Source organism: Callorhinus ursinus, unplaced genomic scaffold (genome assembly GCF_003265705.2).
Source record: "Callorhinus ursinus isolate GAN/ISIS: 27379988/994484 unplaced genomic scaffold, GSC_fseal_2.0 scaffold8, whole genome shotgun sequence".
NCBI lineage: Eukaryota > Metazoa > Chordata > Mammalia > Carnivora > Otariidae > Callorhinus > Callorhinus ursinus.
The window spans coordinates 33,672,676-33,698,005 of NW_027397070.1; the positions used below are offsets into that span (position 1 = coordinate 33,672,676).

Genomic DNA, 25,330 nt, shown 5'->3' on the forward strand with positions numbered 1-25,330 from the left:
GGTGATGTGAACGTGTACTCAGCAAGACACAAGCTCCACTGCTTCAGGACCAAAAGGGATGGAAGATTGTTCACGCTCACGCCATTTCCCGGGGCTCCCTGCAACTTGCAGGTCCTTCCCTATCACAGTCAGAGTGGAAGCAAAAGAATCCAAAATTGGTTTTAATCTTCACCTAACAAACACACCCTCCCACTGCTAAATCTGTCATCAAATATCCTCACTATTGCACGCACTAAATACACTTTAAACTCTCAGGGAAGAGTTATTTGGGAAATCAAGAGTCAATTCTACGGGACGCTACATGACGCCACGTGTCTAGGCCACCAAGCAACCACACAGCAGGGTTATCTTTTTATCACATCCCTCTCGGTTCCCCTGTTCCAATGTGTTAAAGAATTTAGAAGCTGGCTTCTAATCTACAATGGGAAAGATCTGCCCTCTATTTTTATATGAAACACTTTAATTGCTAACAGTATCACTGACGTTATTAGCATATACACAGGAAGAAGGGTATACCCTTGAAATCACTTATCCCCCAAAGGCAAAATACTTTGAAAGAAGCAAAAGCAGAAGAGATCAGTGGGAGGGGACTTTGAATAAAGTTGTGCTTTGGTGTTTTGAAGTTCTACCTGAGTGTTCTCCACCCAGGAGCTGAAGAGACCTTCCCTCCCTTCACTCAATGTAGCCCATGAACTAGACTGCACAGGGCCTAATTTATTCACTGACTCTTTGCTTCCTTTCCTGAAGTCTGTAATCCAGTTGCAGTCAGGTGTGGTAGATGATCTGGAAAGAAGAATGCTACACATTCTTCACATACAATGTGTAAGATAAAATAACACCTTCCTTTACTCCTGCGTTTGAAGACTTCAACTCAAGACTTCTCGTAGGAAAAGTAGAATGGCCAAATTAAAATCATTCTTAAATTATGCTTGATTTTAAAAATTAACTTAGGTCTTGCTGAAGAACAAGAAAAATTCTGGAATTAACTTTGGTCCCTGTCTTTCCTGACTGGCCAGGACACAAAAAGAATTTGGACTTATCAAGGTCCAAATCCCCTGTTCCTTGGGTAAGAGAAAGGAAGGTGCTAAGATCCATGTGGCCCAGGTAAGACCCGGTTTGGCTTGTGAAATGGATGCGCTGACTACGGTGGGTTCCAGCCCCTACAGGGATGGAGCCACTCGCCATCACTGAGAGGTGGGAAGATGGAAATGAGCAACCATCCCTTCCCAGGCGAGGAAATCCAACCCGGGGACGAAAGGAAGGACCCATTCACTCCATCCAGGAGATCTCCGCGTGTACACACAAACGCTCTTTACTGGGGACGCGGGGCTTCAGCCGGCCCAGCGCTGCCACGTGGAGCACGAGACTGCCACCGAAGTCCCGGCTGCGAATCTGCATCTCACCATCCTCCCCTGGTTGTTCTCTGCCAACGGCTGGGACCGGGCAACAGGGCCGGGCCTGAACCGCCCCTCTGCGGAACACTTCAGAGTGCCCTGGGAGCACTCAGCAGACAAGCTGCTGCAGTGAAGAAAGCTGTCACTTTACCTTGTTGCTTACTGAGGAACAGCGGAGGAGGGGCGACGCCAGCACCACGCGGCTCGGGGCTGTGCGTGGCCGCCGGGCTTCGGCTGGAACTCGCGGCTTCGGCAGGTGTCCCCTGAGCAGTGGGCCCCTCGGGCGACGCCGGGGCTCCGTCCCCTGAGGGCAGCTCGGGGCCGGTGTGGGGGGCGGCCGCGGGGAACTTGAGGAAGGGGCCGGGGTCGGCCAGGCCCTGGCGGCTGGCTGCGCCCTCCTCAGCCCGGGCGCCCGGCTCCTCCCGGATGGCGTCCAGGGCGCCTGGCTTCATCGGGGGCGAGTCCTGCTCCCGCTTGGGGCTCTCCTCCGAGGCGGAGGACGCGTCGCACGACTCGATGATGAGCTCGCTGTCCAGCTCGGCCTCGCGCTCCTCCCTCAGGATGCTGTACTGGATGGACGGCGAGGCCGGTGATGGCGGCGGGCCGCCCACGTGGCCGAAGGTCACGTAGCCCGAGGGCAGCGCGTCCTCAGCGGCCAGCGGGTCCTCGGACACCAGCTCGATCTCTGAGTCCCCCGACTCCGCGCTGCTGGCCTCGTGGTCCAGGGGGCTGGGGATGGTCGGCAGCCCGGACCTGGCCTTGGCCTCGGGCCTATTGGCCACCTGGCCCGCCGGCCGTGGGCTCTCCGTTGTTTCATAGGATAACCCCTTTGCTTCTTTAATGGCAGTGATCAGCTCATCCTCGGAGATGCTGCATTTCCCCTGGGATTCTGCAGCAGATGGTTCTGTCGTCCCACAAAGCGAACAAAGAGCCAGAGAGGCACACACACGGACAGACAGATGGACACAGAGAGAAGAAATAAAACAAAATTCCATTAGGGGAGATGTTTTCTTGTTGCTTGAGAAACACATATCTCATTAGCACAAAAATAGTCTGTTTCCAGGGCTATGCTGAAAAGGCAGGCCACCTGAAGGAAAAGGCTAATTACTGTTATGGCCCAATTAATCAGTGTTTTACATACCTATCTATCTTCATCTAGCTACTTAAAAAAATGACAAAGCACTTTCTTAGCAACAGTCCCTCAGTTGGTTTTTCTATTTCAGTGTGGCAAAGATTCTAGAAGTCATGGTTTTAATTTCGGATTCATTCTCTCAGGGAAGTTTTCCAGGTTCACAGATTTCATCAGGTAATCTGATGTACAGAACTTTCTATTTTGGCTCACCAATATCAACAAAAATGAAAAATCATCCATTACTCCTTACCCATTGCTTTTCATGTTCCCTCCTTCAGTAAGACAAAGAAAGCTTAGTCTGGATCCTTATATACAATTTGATATCTGAGCTTTACATTTCCCATAAGAATCAATACCTTTACTCTTTTTCAGTGAAAAGTGTAACAAAGTAGAGCAATATAAGAGAAAATTTTTGCCAGTTCTACTGAGCAGGCTGTGAAGATGACCATAATGCACAATGCCCCTGGGCTTCTTCATTTTCCTCTCTTCCCCTCTTGAGAAGAACAAAACCCAAGAGTCACCCCTAGCCCCCTGGGTGAATGCCTGCCTTCTGCCTGATGTTTATCCAGATGGCCGGAAAACTTCATCAGCAGTCTTGCTGGTATCTCTCTCCCTTAGATGAGACCACCTGGGATCACCATGACGACAGTTTTTGGAAGCTTGGTTTTTCCCTTGCCCTACAGCAGGGCCTTATTTCAGAATATTCCAGACAGTGGTCTCCAGCCCTTTTATAAGCAAGAAATACTTGTCATTTCTCCGAAGCTTTGAGGTCACTGATTTGGGGGGTGAGGGGAGCAGACTATGGCTAGGTAATCTGTTGCCTTAGGATTGTGGGAGAACCCCAATGGACAAAACATTTCAGATTTGTCTAATTCTTTATAAAGCAGAACTGATTTTATCCTTTATCCATACAGCATTCATTCATCTATTATTTATTGAGAACCTACTATGTGTTAGGCTCTCTTGTAGGCATTTGGGACATATTTAGTGAATGAAAGATGTAACAAAATCTCTGCCTATATTCTAGTGGGAGGAGAACACAATACATAATTATATATATATAGTAAATGAGTGAAGTATACAGTAGGTAAGATGTTAAGTGCTGTGAAAAAAAGTAGAGTAGGGTGAAGGGATCAGGAAGGCTGGGAGAAGGTGGGGATGAATCTGCAATTTTATTTTTTTTTAATGATTTTATTTATTTATTTGAGAGAGAGCGAGCGCGCACAAGCAGGGGAAGCAGCAGGCAGAGGGAGAGGGAGAAGCAGGCTTCCCCCTGAGCAAGAAGGATGAAGGGCTTGATCCCAGGACCCTGCGATCCTGACCTGAACCAAAGGCAGATGCTTAACCGACTGAGCTACCCAGGTGCCCCTGAATCTGTAATTTTAAGTAGGGTAGCCAAGATAGACCTCACTGAGAAGATAACCTATATTCAACACCTGGGGATTCAAGAGGGTGACTCATGACGATAATCAGAGGAAAAAGCATGCCAAACAAAAGGGAACCCATAGAGCAAAGGCCTGGAGGTGGGAGCTGCAATGATTTCTAGGTATCACAAAGATGCCCAAAGGGTCTGACCAAAGTCCTGCTGTACAGCATTCCTAGGAGACCAGGAAGCGGGCACGCAGGGCCTGGGGCTCAGAGGGCTACAAGTAGCCCTGCAAGGCTGCCTGCCCTGTGTGCAAGCTGGCCTAGTGCTATGTGGACCAGGAGACTGGCTAGTGTCCACTCATTTTCTACAACTAGGAGCCCTGAGACGCTTTATATTTGTTTATGTGATGATTTGATTAACATCTGGCTCTTCAGCCTTCCCCACTTTCTCTGACCCCCAGACCAGAAGCCCTAGGAGGGCCAAGGGCAGCCAACATCTTTTTGTTTACGGTCGTATCTCCAGCACCTAGTGCAGGGTCTGGCTGACGTAAGGGCTAGCTCAAATCTTTAGAACAGTGGTTCTTAATCATGTGTGTATGGCTTAAAACTACCCTCAGAAATTTTGCCTTAGTTGAAGTAAGTCTGAAGGGGCCTAGCCATCTGTATTTTGTAACTCCAAGGGTAATTTTTTTTTTAAGATTTTATTTATTTATTTGAGAGAGAGAGAGAGAGAGCACAAGCAGGGGGAACGGCAGGCAGAGGGAGAGGGAGAAGTAGGCGCCCCATGGAGCGGGGAGCTGGTCAAGGGGCTCAATTCCAGGACCCTGGGATCATGACCTGAGCCGAAGGCAGATGCTTAACCAACTGGACCACCCAGGTGCCCCTCCAAGGGTAATTCTAATAGTCACCTGTAGTTAGGGTTGGCAGACTTGGTAAATAAAAATAGAGGACATCCAGTTACATTTGAATCTCTGCTAAACTCTGAATTTTTTTAAGTGTATGTCCCATGAAATATTAGTATTTTATTTGGCAACCCTACCTCCAGTTGAAAACCATTGAGATAGAGCACTCAGAAAAGGCTCAAGGATCTTGCTTCATTTACTCAAGAATAAGGATGGCTTCAGATAGCTGGGGGATGTGGGATGGACGGGCCTGATGTATTTCATCTTGGGCAGGTGAAGATACTACCCTGAAAAGGATCCATCCTTATTATGAGTTAAAAGCTTCTCAGTAGACATTAATAGATGTTGTCCTTCGTTCTTAACGGGAACCAAAAGTTGAACAAAGTGCTAAGAGGAATCGGGGAAAAAACTAGAACAAAATAGGTTTCTGTACACTCAGTTTTAAAATGTATGGGCCTCTGGCTAAGATATTGGTCATTATGTGGCATGACTGACACAGTAAAGCTAGAAACAGTCAGCAAAAATATTTGAACAGATTATAAAAACTGAGAAGGTTAGAACTGCCCTGCCTGGGGAAATGTGTTTGCTGCTGACAATAATTAGACAACATAATTTAGAAGGATAAAAGGCAAGGTGAACATGGGCCAGTTTGCCAAAGTTGCAGAGGCCACTGCCCAGCTGTGAATGATGCTGGCATTCTGGTCTCCCCTTTGCTCCTGGCTCATTCTTCACTCATCATCCAGAGGGATCACTTGAAAACACACATCTGATCCTGCCCCTCTTCCCTTCCTTCTCCCCACTCCGGCCACATTGACTTTGCAGCACTCCCGGCTCCGGGCCTCTGCACTGGCTGTCCCCTCAGCCTGGCCCCTCTTCCTCAGGTAGCTACATGGTCTACATGGTTTGCTGCTTCAGGTCTCTGCTCCCCACCTCCCCAGTCATGTCTCAGCCCAGAGCCCTCAGCAGGGAGAAGCCTTCCCTCACAACCACCCCCATCACTCTCTTACACTGTGTCTTGCTTTATTTTTCTTCATTACCATTATAAATACCTGATATTATACATTTATTTATTTGTGTGTAAGTCTTCCCAATAAGAATGCAAGCTCCATGCAGACAGAAATCTTGCTAGGTTTCAGCACTGTATCCGCAGTGGTGATGGGACAATGCCTAGCATGGAGAAAATGGTCAACACACACTTGTTAAGTGAAGGGATGGATGAATGAATGAATGAATGAATGAATGCCAATTCCCAGATTAAAACCTTCCAGTGGTTTCCTATTGCATTTGGAACAAAATCCAAAATCTTCATCCTAGCATGTGAGTCCCTGAACAATCTGGGCCCTGTCCACCTCTGCAACTCTGTTCTATGCCATACTTATCCTTTGCTCCTATAAAAATTAATAAAGGGAAACCTCACTAATGTAGAGCTGGGAGGCTAGAAGGGGGGCACTATACCACTCAATGCCAATTACAGGAAGAACTGTCAATTACAGACCCCAACAGAAGAATCATCCACAGGAAGGAATGATCACTTCCAGGCCCCAAAAGAAAAAGAGGTATATGAATCTTCTAGGAGAAGCTGATTCCCTCTGCAACTCAGCCAACGAGGAACGATCATCAGCCTGAACTCTTGCTTTTCTCCCATGGACTTTCATTCAAAACAGCCCCTCCCAACTTCCTTGGTCTTATCCATAAAACAATGTTCCTCTCCTCTGTTGGACATGCCTATGGTTTTACCATAGATAGCATGTCCTGAATTGTAATGCTCTGCTATTCCTGAATAAACCAATGTTTGCTGGCAAAATATTTATTCTTAAAGTTAACACTTCTTTGCACCATCTTTCAGTTCCCAAATAACACAGCCTTAAGGCCTGTGCGCTTGCTTTCCTCTGTACCTGGGGTCCCCTTTTTACCCCTTCCTTTGAATTGTGAGCTCCTTCTCCTCATTCAAATCTCAGATCACATGTCACCTCCTCAGAGAGGCCATCCTTGACCCCTTCACACCCAACACTCTATCACTCCTTATAGGAATCAGACTGTGAAATTTCAGACGCTATGAAATTGATTTACTTCTTATTACTTATTTCTTACTAAGGGAAGCTGGAGTGGTTTAATAGTGACCTCTCAATTACTGTCTTCTCTGAGGCTAACACCTGGAAGAACATCCATGACTGCCATAACATAGTCCTAGGGGTTGTGTCAGAAACAACATGGTGCCAGGGGTCTGACATGTTTCAGGACACTGAGCATGTCTTCCTAGGGTGCTTCACTTGTCTTCATGACTGATCTTGGCTGAGGAGAAACTTCCAGTATGTAAGCTGTAAGAATTTTTGCCTCTGGATCTCAGAGTATATTATTTAACATGAAGAAAATAGTTCAGTACTTTGGAGAAAATTACAAAATGGAATAATCTACTGGAATTGAAGGAAATATATTAGACTCCTTGCTTAAGCTTCAGGGTCTGTGGCTAAAATTGTTCTAAATGAGAATTTCTCCTGATTCATTAATTCACATAATTAGAATTACTAGAATTAGATAATTAGAATCATTATTATTATTATCAGAGTGTCACATGAGAGTTCCAGGGGCTCACAAGATGGGCAGGGAGCTAGGGTAACCTCTTAGGATAGAAAGAACAAGGAGAAAGGCCTCAGTGACAAGTTAACTCCTCCTGTCTTTCCTGTTAATTTTATTCTTATCTGTTGTCATTTGACTCAGGTGTTATGATGTGAGGCGTGTGTAGAGAGAGGAGCTAAACATGGGAGAGAACTTTGCAGAAGCAAAGGACTTACTGGGTCTGGGGACTTTCTCTTTCTTGAATAAACTTTGCTTAGAATGTTTATTTGGAGCAACTGCAGAAAAAACCATTGCCCTAATCCAATGCTGTTAAGTGCACAACCCAAGGTCATAAAACTCCAAGATCATGTCAGTCAGATCTGTCTTTTTCTCATCTTGAAGCTGCTCCAAAACCTTAATGGGCTATAGCTACTGAGAAAAGACAAAAGGAAATGTGTTAATAATTCCTAAGCCCTGTATCATAGCAAGTCTTTCTCATCAGGTCTGCAAACTGTATTTTTTACATGAGGCATGTGCCATGTAAATGGATCTGTATGTGCTAGGGCATTTCACTCTTCCTGAAGACTGCCTGAAGTTTATCTAAAAATGACCATCAGATAACCCCATAGCTTGGGAAAACACAGCTGATAATATAGCTTACATCTTCAGAGCATCAGTATCTTTATGTCATTGAATAACAGAAGGGTTTTACAATGCATTATCACAAAGACCACAAGGAGGCTTCAAGACTCAGATATGTTGCTACCTCATGTTGTAATCTGAGACAAGTCACATCTAATCCATTTGGAGCCTCAGTTTCCTTATTTGTTGTCACTACCCAAATCTCAATTTACCTCACATAGAAATTCACTGTGGCCTCATACCTCCATGTCCTTGGACCTCCTCGGGCGGGAAGGCTCCCCCTCCTCTTCACTTGGTTAGTTCCTCCTGCTCCATTCACCTGGGAGCTGCTGGACTCCCAGTGCTCATCTGCACTCTGTGTTTCCCTCTCTCAGAACACAAATACACTGGAGTGTGACTATCTCCTTGGTCATCTGTTCCACTGGAAGGCAGAAACTGTTTTTGTTTGTTTGTTTGTTTTTTTCAGTTCCAGCCTCACCGGTGCCTGGTAGAGTGCCTGACCAAAAGAATGTATGTAGAACATGTTTGTTGAACGAATGAATGAATTTGAAAATCAGTGACACGGTGCAGTGGATCTTCATGATGCTTGGAGTTTTTATAGTTGAATGAGTCTGAGATCAGGTTGGAGAAGGGGAAGAATTGATACTAAAATATTTAGGGAAACAGGATAGGAAGCACTTCCATTGAGTCCTAACACCTGGACTTACTGCATTATCAGGATTTAGAGCAAGCACTCCTAATAGGCTTTTGATCTGTTTTAAGACTTCAGTAAAAGCTCTTGCACCTGACTAGTGAAAATCTTTTTTTTTTTTTTTTTTTTTTTGTAAAACAGAAAGGTTTGTAAATCACCTTTGAGTAGGGTAAGAATGCCAGCCACTAGACGCTGGGGAAGATCCAAGGACCTCTCATGGTCCTCTGCATCCTGATGCCTCCTGAACATTGAAAAGAGGTAGACATGCAAAGGTTTCACTTTTGCCACGCAGGATGGGGTGGTACAAGGTGGGGTGGGGACACTCCTGTTACCATTCTGGCCTGTCACCTGGGTACAGGAGAACCCTTTGAATTTGAGAGGATATACAGTTTAACACCCCGCCTTGGGTCACAGTAAGAGAATTTTCAAGTTGACAGAGATCAGAGCTTAGTGAATTCTGAACTTTCTTATTCTAATGAACCTCTAAGTTTAAAAAATAAAACTGTATGCAGAACTTCAACAAAGTAAAAAGACAAAAAATGACCCTGCTGAGGTTGAAGGAAGAGGAAGAGTATCCTCTTTTTTTTTTTTTTAGGTTTCCTCTCACTGCCCATGTCCCCCTAAAGACTCTGAAGTGCACCCCGGCCCCCCTTCATTGTACAGACTTGGAGCTGGGACGAGGAATGTGCAATGCCCTGTTCCTGGTGGCCCAGCTGGTCTGGGAAGGACAGGCACAGTGCTCTCTCTGTGATGCCTCCAGAGACCCGGAAGTCCACGTGGGAAGCTAACTAGAAGCAGATACCACCTCCCTCTCTGCTCCGAATGGTGGAGCCACATGAGGATTTCCCTGTTCCAGTGTGTTATCCTTACCTCTCCCCTCAAACGAAGAAAGAAACACTTTACAAGACAAAGCTGATAGGACTTCTGGGGAAATCCCAGATCTCAACCTTAGTACCATGAGCACAAGACTGAAAAAGTTGTATATTAATTAAATCCAGTTAAACTGAGCTTTAAAGGGACCCTATAGTAAAATATTTTGAATACAGATTGGCATTCCTTTAATATTCAGATCGCCATATCCTAAGTTTTCCCAAGGCAGGGAACACTGACCGGATCCCTTACCTGTCCCGGAAGACGGGGGCGTGACAGACTCCGGGCTGTCATCTTCAGGCTCTGAGACGGTGACCGTGGGGACTGTGTCAGGACTTGGTTTCAGACAGATATCTTGCTTCTCGGGGGTCTTCTCTTGGGTCGCGGTTTCAACAGAAGGCTCGATTTCAGTCAGCGTGATTTTGACAGGGGCAGTGATCAGAGGAGCACTGTGCTTTTCTTCAGAGAGATCATCTATGTAGGGTGCAAATGTTGATTCTTCAAATAAAGGGTCCTTGAGGATTTTTCCCTCCACAGCAACTGGTTTCTCTGGTTCACCGGCCTCTTCAGATTTTGTTGAGATATCAGTGTCCTTATTCTTAAAGTCCAAGCCTTTCTCTTCCAACGTGGGGTGACATTGCTTCTGATATTTCACCTCCTCCGGCCTGGTTATGTCAATGTATTTATAGGCTTCTGCTTTCATCTGGTCCAGGGGATCTGCTAAGATCTTGTTCACTTCAGTGGACTCTGCCGGAGTCATCTCAATTCCCGAATCAGAACTAAATAAGCCACGAGGCTCCGTCCCAGGCACATCTGGTAAGGAGGGCCCAGGGGTACTCAACTCCTCAGGGCTATCGGAAGTGGTGACCTGGCCATTTTCCTTCTGAAGAATTCCCGTGAAATATGTAGAATCCTCCCGAGGTGGGTAACAGATGTTGGAAATCAGAGACGTGTAACACGATCCTTCCCCATCTTTTAATGCTGTTGAAAAGGTATGATCCATGGCACTGGAGACATCTGCCATACCTATGAATCAAAACAGCAGCAGACAGTGAGTGGGCGTCTGGCTTCGGTTCCCTGTCCTGTGGAGACATGGCTTCCTTTCCCCTGAAGCCCTGGGAGTTCCCTCGGAGCACACTCATGTTTGTTTTCCTTGTCTCCCTCCCAGGCCCGCGGCACTTGTGTTTTCCTGGTGGCAGAGCACACAGGTCCACATGAGCGGCCACACCCAGAGTAGCTGGGGACAGATCCCAGAGGAATAGAAAGCTGATGTTTCAAAATCTACTATCTCAATATACAGTGACTTGGTCCTTCTTGGTATTTTTCAGCAGAGGCCCTCTTTGTATCTCAACTATTAATGACTCTTTAAATACAGCTGGAAAGGTAGGCTAATTCAGGTTTGTAGGTGCAACAATGGGACAGCCGAGTCGGGAGAGGGGCTGCTCTTGGAGACTCAGAGAGCTGGGAAAGGGTTCAAGAGACCCTCTGGCCTGGCCCTTTCAGTCAGGGACACCTGCTTCACCTGGACGGATGTTGTCTCTTCTCTTTTTAAAGGTCCTCAGCTAACGGGACTCCTAGTTTTCCAGTGGCCTCATACCAAAGTGGTATCACTTTAATAAGCGCTTCCCTATTTCTGCAGTTTTCTCATTTTGTTTTCCTCCTCATTCACCCACCCACTGCCCATTTTCCACCTTCCAGGGATATTCAAAATAACCCACTGGGAATTTCTTGGTTCCACTGGTGGTGTTAAGGGCAAAACAAGTTTCTAAAGTTTGAGTCTATGCAGTGTTTTCTCTTGGCCTTTATTCTACTCATAAACCAGTCCCAAAATTCACTAATAGCAAGCAGAAGAGGGGAGCCCTCTATAATTTTTCTTTGCTATAAAATGCTGCCAGAGGGGGGAAAAAACTAACATTTATTGAGGCTTTATCTTGTTTATTCTCAAAACTCTTTTATAAACTAAGCCCCACACTCTCAACCCATCACACACATACACACACACAAACACACACGAAGCCCTTAGGACACACTCAAAGAGTATTCCAGGGCATCAATCCATAAAAGTAAAAAAAAAAAAAGTAGTAGCAGTAATATAATAATATTAATAGCTAATATCTGCGTGTTTGCCATGCATCAGAGATAATTCCAAGCTTTTAATTAGTATTTACTCATTTAATCATCAAGCAATCCTAGAAGATGGGTGCTATCATTAGCCACATTTTACAGACAAGGAAATCCCAGCCAGGATTCAAACCCAAGAAGTTTCAAAGTCAGTAAACATGCCCTAACACCCTCTGCACCTCCTTAAATCAGTTTGTGAAGTTTTCTTCAAAGGAATTTTGACACTTCTCCAAAGAAGACATACAATGGCTAACAGACATATGAAAAAATGTTCATCATCATTAGCCATCAGGGAAATTCAAATCAAAACCACATTGAGATACCACCTTACATCAGTTAGAATGGCAAAAATTGACAAGGCAAGAAACAACAAATGTTGGAGAGGTTGTGGAGAAAGGGGAACCCTCGTACACTGTTGGTGGGAATGCAAGTTGGTACAGCCACTTTGGAAAACTGTGTGGAAGTTCCTCAAAAAGTTAAAAATAGAGCTACCCTATGACCCAGCAATTGCCCTACTGGGTATTTACCCCAAAGACACAGATGTAGTGAAAAGAAGGGCCATATGCACCCCAATGTTCATAGCAGCAATGTCCACAATAGCCAAACTGTGGAAAGAGCCGAGATGCCCTTCAACAGATGAATGGATAAAGAAGATGTGGTCCATATATACACTGGAATATGACTCAGCCATCAGAAAGGATGAATACCCAGCTTTTGCATGAACATGGATGGGACTGGAGGAGATTATGCTAAGTGAAATAAGTCAAGCAGAGAAAGCCAATTATCATCTGGTTTCACTTATTTGTGGAACATAAGGAATAGCTGGAGGACATTAGGAGAAGGAAGGGACAAATGAGGGGGGGATTGGAGGGAGAGATGAACCATGAGAGACTATGGACTCTGAGAGACAAACTGAGGGTGTTAGAGGGGAGGGGGTGGGGGGATGGGTTAGCCCGCTGATGGGTATTAAGGAGGGCACGTACTGCATGGAGCACTGGGTGTTAAATGAAAACAAAGAATCATGGAACACTACATCAAAAACTAATGATGTAATGTATGGTGACCAACATAACTTACTAAAATAAAATTAAAAAAAAAAAGGTGCAGGTGGGGGCAGGATTTTACAGATGGGCAGATTTTTTTTTTTTACATTATGCAAATCAACTGCAACCTCACTGACTGCAGGTGACCTCTGTTTGGTGCGTCTACAAGGGGCTGGGAGCTATGTTGGATTGTGTTAGGCCTAGGTGACAAGGTGACACAGTGATGGCACTTGCCTCCTGTGATATTGTAATATCTAATAAATACATATTTGAGCTTCAAAAAAAAAGGAATTTTGAATCAGTTTTATTACAAATAAACTTGGCTTTTGTTTTCTCCTAGCTCTCTTCTTGGTGACTCAACCCACTGGTCATCTATGGGGAATGGAAAAGCATACCACCTCTAGCCCCTTCCACCCTGGCACCTGCTGTTTTCCTTCCCTGGAGCTCTCTTCCCCCAGATACCTGCCCACCTCACTCCTTCACCACCAAGTCTGCTCAAATGTCACCCGCTTAAGTAAGATGACCCCGACCACTCTCTCCAAGTGCAACCGGCCCTCCCCTCCCTACTCCCTGGCAATCCCGTGCTCTCCTACCCTTCTCTCTACCTTTTCTTTTTCCCATAACTCCTGTCTCTCCTTCTACAATACCACTTAATTAACCAATTTATTTATTACCTATTTATTGATTGTTGAGGTATGTTCTATGAGGGCAGGAATCTGAATATTTTGTCCACTAAGGCAGCCCAACACCTAGAACAGGGCCTGGCACACAATGAGTGCTCAAATACTTGCCAAATAAAAGAAGGTATTTTGAAGTTTAGAATAAAACACAGATAACAGGATTGTGCGAGAAAACAGGTTGGAAGTATTTTAAAGCTTCTTTCATGGTATGGGCTCAGTCCACAGGTAGAGCTCACTAGAGGCAGGGTAATCAGTCCATTTTCTTAAACTGAGCCAAATACCCTTAAATACCCTCAAAGTTTCTCTAAGTTCTAACTTACTGAAATGTGTATACATTATATAGTGCTTATCAGATAGAACTTGTGAAAACAAAAAGCCCTTCCAGACAGTAAATTATGTGTCCTGTGGGACTGTTAGAACAGAGAAGCCAAGCTGAGCCTCAAGGCTCAGGAAAGCCAATTAATTCTTGTCAGGGCTTCCTGCAGAGCTGGCAGATGTGAGAGCTGAGGCAGGGAGCAAAAGCCAGTTGCCCCAGGTTGGAACCAATATTGTTACATTGTTAAATACAAATCCACCAAATAAAAGTGCTTTCCTTGTCCGGGCTAGAAATGACTACTTTCTTTATATAACCAGGGATTACTTGGAACGTCTGACTTCCTCATTCTCTCTGGCTGTTTCCGTCATCTAGAAGTCTGATTTGTGTGGAGGCAGGTGTACCTTGAGAGTTAACGTATGGACCCAGGGATGCTCTCTCTGGAGACAGCTGGACCGGAGGGCACAGTAAATTCAGTTACCTGGATGCATTAAAAATGGGATTGAACTTTAAATTTTCAATTTGCAAGGAATTTTTCTGTAATGTACTTACAATAAAAAACTGAAGGATTCACAGGCTTCTATTTCTAGCCAGAAGCTAAGTGGAAGAAGAATGAAAACAAGCCAAGACTGTTGTCATTGGAGCACATGTGTGGATATAATCAGGCTTTTGTGTCCACCCATGTCAGGTCAGAAATACTAATCATGAGCTAGACAAATTCAGTAATTTCATCAAGGGTGGGTGTTTTGTTTTATTTTATATCTTTCATTCTCTGGCAGTACTAAAGAATGAGATGGTAAAGATGACTTGCAGAAGATGGTCTTACATTCCCCAAGGAAAGTTTCAAGATGTTAACGTGTCCCATATGAAAAAAGTTTCTCAGATCCTTTAGTTCTTAAACTCTGACTCATCCTCCCAGAATTGAGCTCCTTGGATTGGTGGCCTACAACTTAATTCTGAATTCTGGTTCTACCACTATCAGTTGGGAGACTGTGGAAGCCTCTCTGTGCGTCAGTTTATTCATTTTGAAAATGGGGGCAGGAATGGCTCCTCTTGGATTGGGCTGTTACAAGGATTAAATGACATAAGGCACTTAGTTCTTTGCCTGGCACATAGCACGCCCTCAATAAATGAGAGCTATGGATTTTATTATTACCTCTATTTTCCAAAGAGGATACTAGCCATTTCCAACACATTCCCACCTGTCTATTAGTTTGGTACTTTATCCATAATGAGGTGCAATCAGGGTCTTTTAGGCAAGGAGTTAAATCTAGCCAAACCATACACATGTTGCACTCTGGGGTCTGCCTTAGATGTTAAAGTCCCCGGAGTGCAAGGCCATGGCTGTCTGCACAGCATCACGAGCAGGTGGTTGCTTCTTAAGTACTTTCTAGGGATGGAACGGACATAGATCCATGGACATGGTGATGACTGAACTGCATGTGAAAAGTTGAAACTTACCAAGACAATAGACAGAAAAGGAACAGAAGTATTCCGTGTCCATGGATGAGCTTTCTCCCTTGTGGATGGAGCTCATTCTGACTCCTCGAGGTGAAGAGAAGGGGTATAGGGCTTAAGATGATGCTTTATAATTCAGTAAAGCCCCTCTTACTGCTTTGAAATGGAAACAGAGAATGCCAGAAAGAAAGACTGATTATACCAAAAGGTTTTCTCAGCACAGAGGTGGATATGCTCCATTAGAGAAATCTGGTTTACCTTCCTCCCAGGATTAAAAACAAAACAAAACAGAAAACACCAATTATTGTTTGAATAGAGCCAATATTTACAGATATAGGGGACATTAGTCCCATTAAATTGAGAAGTATATTTTTAAAAGGGGGGGACAATAAAAAAAATCTGGAATGTCAGTGGGGGTGGGGAGAGAGATACACATTAAAATTCAAGAATTAGAGGCCAGAAGCAGTGACCTGGAATGAATCTGCATTCATTTTCCCCACAATTGTTTGCCCTTAGGCTGCCTGTGTGATGGATGGCTGTAGCCTGCAGAGTTTAGGCTGTAAGGCTTTTTCCCTGAAACTCCCACTCATCTTTTCTGAGTGCTGAGATATCAGCAGGCCCACAGGATGGAGGCTGTGACACATTAGACAACAGAGCCATTTATGAGGGATGAATATACCAGGGAGGCTCCAGGAGCCTCTATGTCACCTAGAAAACATTCTCCTCAAATTAAGTGGTCTGTGATTTAACATGAAAAATGGGTGTTGAAAAATCCAGGTATACCCATTCTTTATAATTTTATCTATGAGATTATTTAATAAAGTTAAAAAAAAAAAAAAGAAAGCAAAAGAAAGAAAAATGAGCCTGTGTTCTCCAGCAAAAGACTCTAAGCCAAAGCTGGTGGCAAGTTTGGGGGTTTAAGAATATGAGTAACTACTCTTTCTTTCCCCAATTTCCTGCCTTATTTAAAGCTTCCTGTCAGAATAATAGATTTAGCTGTTGAGATTGCAAAATTAATGTTTAATAAAAAATGACTCAGCAAGGGTTTGGTTTTTTTGTGGGTGTCCCCCCCCCCGCCCCCGCCCATATGAAAAGCTAGGACTTGCACTGCTTGTGGAATTTTCACTTTAGCAGAAAATTCTGTTAGAGGAAAAAACCTGGCCTGGCAGACAAACCACTGTCTAAGTTTCTCTGACAGTTCTCAGCAGTGCCTTGGAAAGCACAAAGTCACAGAGCACCAAGATGGAATGGGAGTAGAAATTCTGAGGAGCTTGGAAATGTGGGATATAGTTTGCCTGCTGTCCAAAGGTAAAAATGGGATTCTATGACCTTCTTTGGGGGACAATCATTTTTGGGAGGAGAGGGGAGGTAAATATTTGTAATTCACTTAGATCTTAAGAAAAAGTCCTTCAAACCCTACATAGACTTCCCATTTCCTTTTTAAACAGCTTTATTGATTATGTGAATTATATTCACAAACCATAAAATTCCCTCGTGAAGTGTGGAGTCCAGCAGTTTTTGGATATTCACAGAGTTACACAACCATCAACACTATCAGTTCTACCCACCTAATTCAGAGGCATTCTACCCTGATGCTTTCAATACAGAGAAAGCTCTCAGTTACCCCTGCCATGCAAAGAATTACCTGTGGGACATAAACAAAGAGCAATTCCATCCTATTTATCATTTGGTGATAGAATATTGCTCTCTGATTTCCAAAGAGGAAAATAATTGGTTTTGGTCACCTGACTTCAATGCTATGTATACATGGATAGTAGGAGAAAAAAAGGTATACTATAAATTTGTGTGTACATTAATGTTTCGTTTGCTCTCCCCCCCCCATGTAGAATCATCTAGCTGATCCCCATAGTTCCTTTTACATGATCTTTCTCCCTTACTTCCCATTCCATGGCTACCTTTTCAGCTGGACTCTAACCACCTTCCCCTTGAATGACTGATAGGTTCCTAAGTGTCTGGCTTCCAGGCTCACCTCTTCTGTGTTCCACCCTGCACATGGCTACCATATGACTCTCCCTAAAACACTACTTTCATATGTCACTTCTCTATTCCAAAGTCTCTGGTGGCTGTCTCTCTACCCATCCATTCGCTTAGAATTCAGGATCCTCTTCAATGAGGTCCCAGTCTGCCTTGATGGTTTTATTTCTGAGCCTGCTCAGGAAACACACTTGATCAAGCCCACAAACATGAGATTTTCAGCTTCTACAGCCTTTACTCAACCCTTCCCTTCAGGAAAGGCTCTTTTACTCTTCCCCAAATTCAATTAAAGTCATGGATGATGTCTCATCTCCTCTAGGAAGTCTCCCCCTACTTCCCCACCTCTCAGTGCTTTCTTCCTCATCCCCACTCCAAGGGCCATGACCATTTATTTAGGGCTCATTGGCTTTTCTGCCTTTGTTGTCAGCTATCTTTTTCTGCATACTTGTGGAAAACCATGTCTTATACTTCTTCATATCCCTGAGTTCCTAGTGCTTTGCATATAGTACACACTCAGTAATTACTGACTGGATGACTACCTCCATATTACCACCCGATTGAGTCACATTCAAGAGCTCTTAGAATGAGCTTTACCATCAATCATGTATTACTCCAATTTAAAATTTACTGAACACTTAACCATTGCGAAGCACCAAAATGAAGGACATTCCTATGATTGTGTAGGCTTAGTAACCTACTGTGTCACAAACATTCACCATGAAACCATTGTTTGTAAATAGGAGTTCAGGTCCCCCTGGCTGCTTATGGCAGTGATGCTAGAGGGGATCATAACTGGAGCAGGGAGGTCCCATATGGGGCCCGGACCTTTAATATATCCTGATTTATCTTTCTGGTCAGGCATGGTATTATCAGAAAAAAATAAATAAGGATCAAAATGGTTCTTTGAGGGGCACCTGGGTGGCTCAGTCAGTTAAGCGACTGACTCTTGATTTCAGCTCAGGTCATAATCTCAGGGTCATGAGATCAAACCCCACCCCACCCCCACCAACTTTTGGGATCCATGCTCCATGCTCAGCGGGGAGTCTGCTTAAGATTCGCTCCCTCTCCCTTTGCCCCTCCCCACCTTGAGAGTGCACTCTCTCTCTAAAAACTAAAAAAAGGGGGGGGTGGCTTCTTTGAAGTCATCTAATCCCAGGATCTCATCCACAAGATTAAGATTGACCATTTCCCAACTTTAGTTTGAATATTTGCACTGATGGCACCTCACTGCTTACTGTGCAAACCTAATTATTAGTAAGTGTTGTAGTTAAGAGCCTATGCCCTGGGGTGAAGTGCAGGACTTTGAATACCGACTCCACCATTACCAGGTTGTGTAAACAGGGGTAGATTTCCTAATGCCTTCGTGCTTCAGTTTCGTCTATTAACCCAATAATTACCACTTCCTAGGATTTTTGCAAAGACTAAAGGAGATATTGGAATCAAAGCGCTAAGCATCATGCTGATACACATGAAGGACTCATTATTGTTTTTAAAATTTAACTTAAATATACCTCCCTATTGCTTTCAACCTTCAGTCCCAGGTTTGTTTTCATATTCTATTAGTGGAAACAGACTCCTCAAATAATTAGTAAACAATATGGCATATAAAGAGCTAATCCCCCTAAAATACAGTGAGTTCCTAGAAACCAAGAAGAAAAAGCCATCAATCCACTTACTTAATAATAGACAAAAGACAAGAATAAACACTTTGCATGGAAAAGTCAGTATAAATAACCCCAGAACATAAAAATGCAAGTTAAAACAACCCCAAAAATAACATTTCCCCATTTTTCAGACTGGGTAAAACTCAAAAACTGTTGGGCTATACACTCTTTGGTGAGACTGGGGGAAACCGGCATTCTCATCCAAAGCACAGCCTGGTAGGATTTGTGTGATATGTTCCTGGGGATGGGAATTTGGCAGTGTCTAGCCACATTATAAATTCATTTACTCTTTGAATCAGCACTCTTACAGAAATTATTCTATACACATACTTGCACATGCTTATTTATTTTTTTAAATAACCCTCTTTTATTTATTTTTAACTTTTTTAAAGATTTTATTTATTTATTTGCCAGAGAGAACACAAGCAGGGGGAGTGGCAGGCAGAGGGAGAGGGAGAAGCAGACTCCCCGCTGAGTAGGAAGCCCCATGCGGGGGATCATGGGATCGTGACCTGAGCTGAAGGCAGACGCTTAACTGACTGAGCCACCCAGGTGCCCCACTTGCACATGTTTAAAAGTGAATATGAACAAAGCTATTCATCACAGCATAGTTTGAAATAAAAACTGGAATCAACTCAAATATCTATGATCAGGGCCTGGAAGGAATGGAGACAACATCCGTGTACTGATACGGAAAGATTTCCAGGTAAGTATGGTTAAGTGAAAAGTAAGATGCAGAAAATATGTTATGGATATAAATACAGACATACAGAATGCTAACTTTCTTATAAGAAAAGGGGAAAATAAGAATATATATTTGTATTTGTTGGTATCTGCCTAAAGAAACACTGTAAGAATACATGAGAAATTATTTACTAACCATGGGATTGAGACAGGATAGAGAGTAACAGAAGTAGAAGGGAGACTTTTCAATTTGTCCTTCTTTTTTAAAAATGATTTTCCTTTTTCAACAAAAAGAATGTATACTATTTAAAATTTTAATTTCATTTTGAAACAAAGAAAAAGAAAACAATGTAGGAGGATAGTAATAGTGTTGCACAAGCTCTGATGGGAACCCCCAACCCAGCTCCCTTCTTCCACATGACAGACACTCAAAGATGTAAAGACAGAGAGGTCCTCTCTTTGGTTCTGATGGCTCAGGCTAAAACCTTCATTCTCTCCTTCACGTATTCTGTTCTCTTCACACTGAGTTCTGAGGAGATGCAGTCTGCACCTTGTGCTCACTGCTTCCCTCATGCTATGCACACTTGCTAGCAAATAGATTTTGTTTGGTAAATACTTATGGAATGAATAAATATGTTTCCAGGCTCATCATACTGGTTTCCATTAGGGGATGGCTACATTGTGGTTTGGCCTCTTCCCTCTAAAATCTGAGCTGGACCTGACTACAAGCCGATGAGTCGAGTGGGACAGTGAGAAAATATCCCCTACCAGTTTTGATTCCCTTGACTTAAATTTCCGATTTTTATTCACAAATTTTTTAATTTAACTTAATTTAATTTTAATTCCAGTGTAGTTTATATACAGTGTTATATTAGTTTCCGGTCTATAATATACTGATTCAACACTTCCGTACATCACCCGGTGCTCATCAGGACAAGTGCGCTTCTTAATCCCCATCACCCCACCCACCTCCCCTCTGGTCACCATCAGTCTGTTCTCTAGAGTTAAGAATCTGTTTCTTGGTTCACAAACTTTTACACCTACCACCCTGTACTATTAGCATGTTGCATATGCAGCTAACCAAAACATGTGGGTATACAAGTTGGTTTTTTTCCCTCTAAATGACTGTATAATTTCAAAATGTAATTTTAGCCATAGTACTGGGTGTATTTCATCAGTTTGAAAGACGTTAAAGTCAGAGGCAAAGAATATTCATGATAATTGCCTATGACCTGCATCTATCACTTAGAACACATTGAAGAAGACCCTAGAAAGGGGACTTTCCTCAGTCTGGAATAATCGACAAAATCAAGCTAATGCAGATGCTGGAGTGAGGGTCTTCTCATTAGAATGTGTCTTATAAAGGCAAATGTATGGCCACAAAGCCCAGGGCCAACCTTGTAGGGCTGTCACCAGTCCACACTATGTCTTGACAAAAAAAAAAAAAATACTCTTCTTCGGGTGGACACAGATCTATACCGCAGGCTTGCATCCTCTGCTGAAGGTCTTGGATTTTGTGCCAGTGTTGGGAACTGAATATAGGTCACAAAGGTCACTGGGATCTAAGACAATGTCATGTAAAGCTGTGAGAGGTACATAAGGAAGGACAAATGAGGATGTCAACTGAGAGATAATAGTGTTAGAAAGATGACATGGCACGTGATGCGTCATGACGCGGTATGAAGTTGGTGACAGCATGCCGTGGTGTGGTGTGGTGTGTGGTGTGGTGCTGTGTATGTGCTGTGCCCTGGTAGCATGACACGGCATGGCATATGGTGTGCTGTGCTTCCGGCTATGGCATTTGGGGATAGAAAAATCACAGGCGTCAAGAGGACTTGGAGTTCCATCTCCATCAAGTTACTGACCTTTAATGTCATTAAACTCTCAGGAAAAGAGGAAGATAATCACAATAACTAACATTTAAGTTACATGCTTATTATGCTCCAAACAAGATAATTGAATGGATTGTCTCATTTTAAGCTTCAACAATTTATGAGGCTTTTTTTTTTTTAATCACACTCATGCTATTGATGAAGATACTGAAGCTTTGAGAGGTCAAGGAATTTGCTCTGAGGAACCCAACCAGAAATAACACGGACCAGAACTTGGACTTAGGGAAATCAGACTGCAAAGCAGATGCCATTAGCACTATTCTCAAAATTGCCTTGAGGACTAAAGTAGACTAAACGGTTTGTGGCTGGCTTCTTAAGCAAAGCTAGATGGATCTGATTTGGAATCACGTCACAGCTAATAATGCAGCCAAGTAGAAAGAAATTGTCTCTGCACAGTCTCAGCACAAAGCAGACTCAGTGGCTGATCAATGTTCATTTCTTACATAAAGCGTTAAGTGGTTGTGGCAAGAAAGTGTGTGTTCTAGAACTTATGATTTAACTGAGAGTATCTCAAAGTGGATTTTAAAAACTCTTAGGATGAGGCGCCTGGGTGGCTCAGTCTGTTAAGCGTCTGCCTTCCGCTCAGGTCATGATCCTGGGATCGAGCTCCACATCAGGCTCCCTGCTCAGTGGGGATCCTGCGTCCCCCTCTCCCTTGCCACTCCCCCTCTGTCCCTCTCCCTGCTTGTGCTCTCTCTCTCTCTCTCTCTCAAACAAATAAATAAAATCTTTAAAAAAAAAATAAAAACTCTTAGGCTGACCGCTTTTTTGAGGTACGTGAGTAGAAGAGGCTTTTATTTTGAAATGTAATTATCAGCAGCTCTCATTTTGCTTTTATGCAGCATTTCTTCCTCCTCAGGTTTTCAAAATCTAATGCCAATGTTTTGCTACTCATGGAGTATTTGAAATTTAATTTGGGGTTTTGAGCATTCCTAATTTCAAACATTATCTCATATTGGAACATATCTTATAAAACAAATAAGTGAATGACATCTTGGGACAAATTAGCTTAAAACTGGAATTTGGGGCACATCAGTTGGCAGATCCTTTGACTTTCACACTCACTCATACACGGAGTCAAGATCAAAATATACGTAGAAAATGTATTCTACTAGGTGTATAAAAAATAGTGCCAGAGGTAGCCACACTAACCAAGGAAAGTGACAAAAAGATTAATGTCCTTTATCAACAGAGTATTCATTTTGCTCCTCTGAGCTCTCTGATCTATGGGCTGAGGTAAAGTGTGTGCTTCAAGCAAGACAATAACTCAGCCATTGATGTGCCAGAGTTTGGGAGTATTGATCCAAGTGGCTCTCCGTGCTAAGTCAGGAAACCATAGCAAGATTTCTGTTCTTCCCACTTTCTTTCCTTTTATCCCCAGGAAGAAAAAGGACAATAAACAACAAGCAATAAATTCAAAACATACATAATTTCTGAAATTCATGCAAAATTTCAATCACCTGCACATTCTAAGGGGGCAACTAAAATATTGCGTTTTTCTACTGTAACCTACCTAAGTGATCAATAAAAATGCATTGTGGGGTTTTTCTTTAAATTTCTTTTTAAGTAGGCTCCACACTGGGCTTTGAACTCACGACCCTGAGAGGAAGACCTGAGCTGAGATCAAGAGTCAGACGCTTAACTGACTGAGCCACCCAGGCGCCCCTATACTGTGTTTTTAGGAATTTGGAGAAGAGCTGCTATTGAGAAAATAGTGAGACTTGCTCGGGAGCTTTGAAAATAGGTATCATTTTGGAGAGGCAAAGGGAAGCAGTTGGAAGTTATTTTAGGGGCAGAAATAATAGCAAAGTCAAGGGCAAAATAATGAGTAGGAAAGAATTCTAACTCCAACAGGAGAGTTTGGGAAGCAGAGGAAACTCAGGCCAGAAGGAGTGGCTGGGATTCTGGAGTCAGCATGAGGGCTTTATAAAGGTGGTGGGACATAGGGATCCAGTGATTGTTTTAGAGCAATTAGTCCAAAAATAGCTTCCACAATGGTAGCATGTAGGTTTGGGGGTCATGTCAAATAAATTTGTGATTTTTAAATTATAAAAGTAGTAATACATGATCACTATACATTTTTTTAGAAATATAGACATACACAAGTTAAAAAGTTATAGTTCCTATCCCTACTTCTGGGTCTCTCTGAGAGAGAGAAAGAGATCTACTTTATATTTGAAAAGTCAGTATTCCATAGAATGAATGTTCTAAAATTCATTTAAGCATTCCCCTTCTGTTGGACATTTATGATGTCACCATTCTTTTGCTGTTATAATTATGGTGCAGTGAACATCCTCTGAGTACATGACTTTTTGATAGGACCACTGACTCTCAAGAATGTAAATATTTTTAACTACTACACAGCTATCTGAAAATGGCCGAGTAAAACATTCTTCTTTGTGTCAAAATGGAAGAATTAGAAGAAAATGAAGCAAAGAAGGAGCAGGATTCAACAGTATGGAAGCTAAGAAAAAGAGTGGTTCCAGCAGATGCTATGAAAAAACAGTAAACGTCCACCAGGACTTGCACTGAAGAATAGCCTGGAATTCCAGACCTCAGACCCAACAGCTCTCAAAGAGACAGGAGAAGGTGGGTTCCAAAGGACTTTTACTACAGAAGTGCCTGATTAGGAAAAGGTCACAGAATTGAAGGGATTGAAGCTCCATCTTGAAGGATGTGGAGAATTCATATAGGCTAAAAAATAGGTAAAAAATTTCTAAGGATGGAAGTGTTGATGCTCTGATGTTCAGTCAAACACATTCACAGCTATGTGAATTTCTAGATATTCCAGATGAAGTTTGGACACCATCTCACAGTTACCTTTTTTGAATAGTCTGAAACAAACCTGTCATGTTTGAGGTGAAAAAGTTGACTCCCTAAACAAGCTCTAGTATGTGAACAGTTAAAATTGTCTGAGTAAAACCACAAATAAATAAGAGCTTGCAGAGGATACTGCACTTCTTTGTTCTGTAAGATCTCATAAAATGAGAGCAGAAGCCTCCAACAAATGTGTCCTGGAAGAAGAACCAGCAACCAATTACTATGTCAATAATTCAATATAAGCATTAAATTTTCATGGTTTTTAAAAACTCTTTAAGATAATCTGCAGGACATCATCTACTGCATCTGGTGTTTGGAACCCTCTAATCATGACTCCTACGAATTGTACTTTGTTCCAGTTAAGGACTGAATTAACAGATTGGGCCACAAACAAAAGTCAATTCTATTTAAGTGTGTGTTTTTTAAAAATTGGTTAATGTTTCGTTTGCTCTCCCCCCCCCATGTAGAATCATCTAGTTCATCCCCGTAGTTCCTTTTACATGATCTTTCTCCCTTACTTCCCATTCCATGGCTACCTTTTCAGCTGGGCTCTAACCACCTTCCCCTTGAATGACTGATAGGTTCCTAAGTGTCTGGCTTCCAGGCTCACCTCTTCTGTGTTCCACCCTGCACATGGCTACCATATGACTCTCCCTAAAACATTATTTTCATATGTCACTCCCGTTGGAGTGGGGATGAGGAAGAAAGCACTGAGAGGTGGGGAAGTAGGGGGAGACTTCCTAGAGGAGATGAGACATCATCCATGACTTTAATTGAATTTGGGGAGGAGTAAAAGAGCCTTTCCTGAAGGGAAGGGTTGAGTAAAGGCTGTAGAAGCTGAAAATCTCATGTTTGTGGGCTTGATCAAGTGTGTTTCCTGAGCAGGCTCAGAAATAAAACCATCAAGGCAGACTGGGACCTCATATTCCAATGCTGGAATTTTAATCTGTCCCTCAACACAAAGTAGTTTTTCAAAATAAATGCTTCGTGAAGAAAGCAGTTGGAAAGAAAACAGAGAATCAAGTTTCCTCTTTCCTAAAGTGTGTATAAACAGGCCAGAGTGGGGGGGGTGGGAGGGATGGGGTGGCTGGGTGATAGACACTGG

At 43.1% G+C, this 25,330-nt stretch overlaps 1 protein-coding gene across 2 annotated transcripts in view; it reads right to left on the reverse strand.

The window, feature by feature from the left end:
• RTN1 (reticulon 1) overlaps positions 1 to 25,330 on the reverse strand; it is a 215,647-nt gene that overhangs the window by 84,547 nt on the left and 105,770 nt on the right. For both annotated transcript variants that reach the window (XM_025870505.2, XM_073895300.1), the window contains exons 2-3: positions 9,808 to 10,581; positions 1,546 to 2,298 (exon numbers count right to left, since the gene is read on the reverse strand). In XM_025870505.2, coding sequence (XP_025726290.1) covers positions 1,546 to 2,298; positions 9,808 to 10,581 — 1,527 coding nt within the window. The remainder of the gene's footprint in view (positions 1 to 1,545; positions 2,299 to 9,807; positions 10,582 to 25,330) is intronic.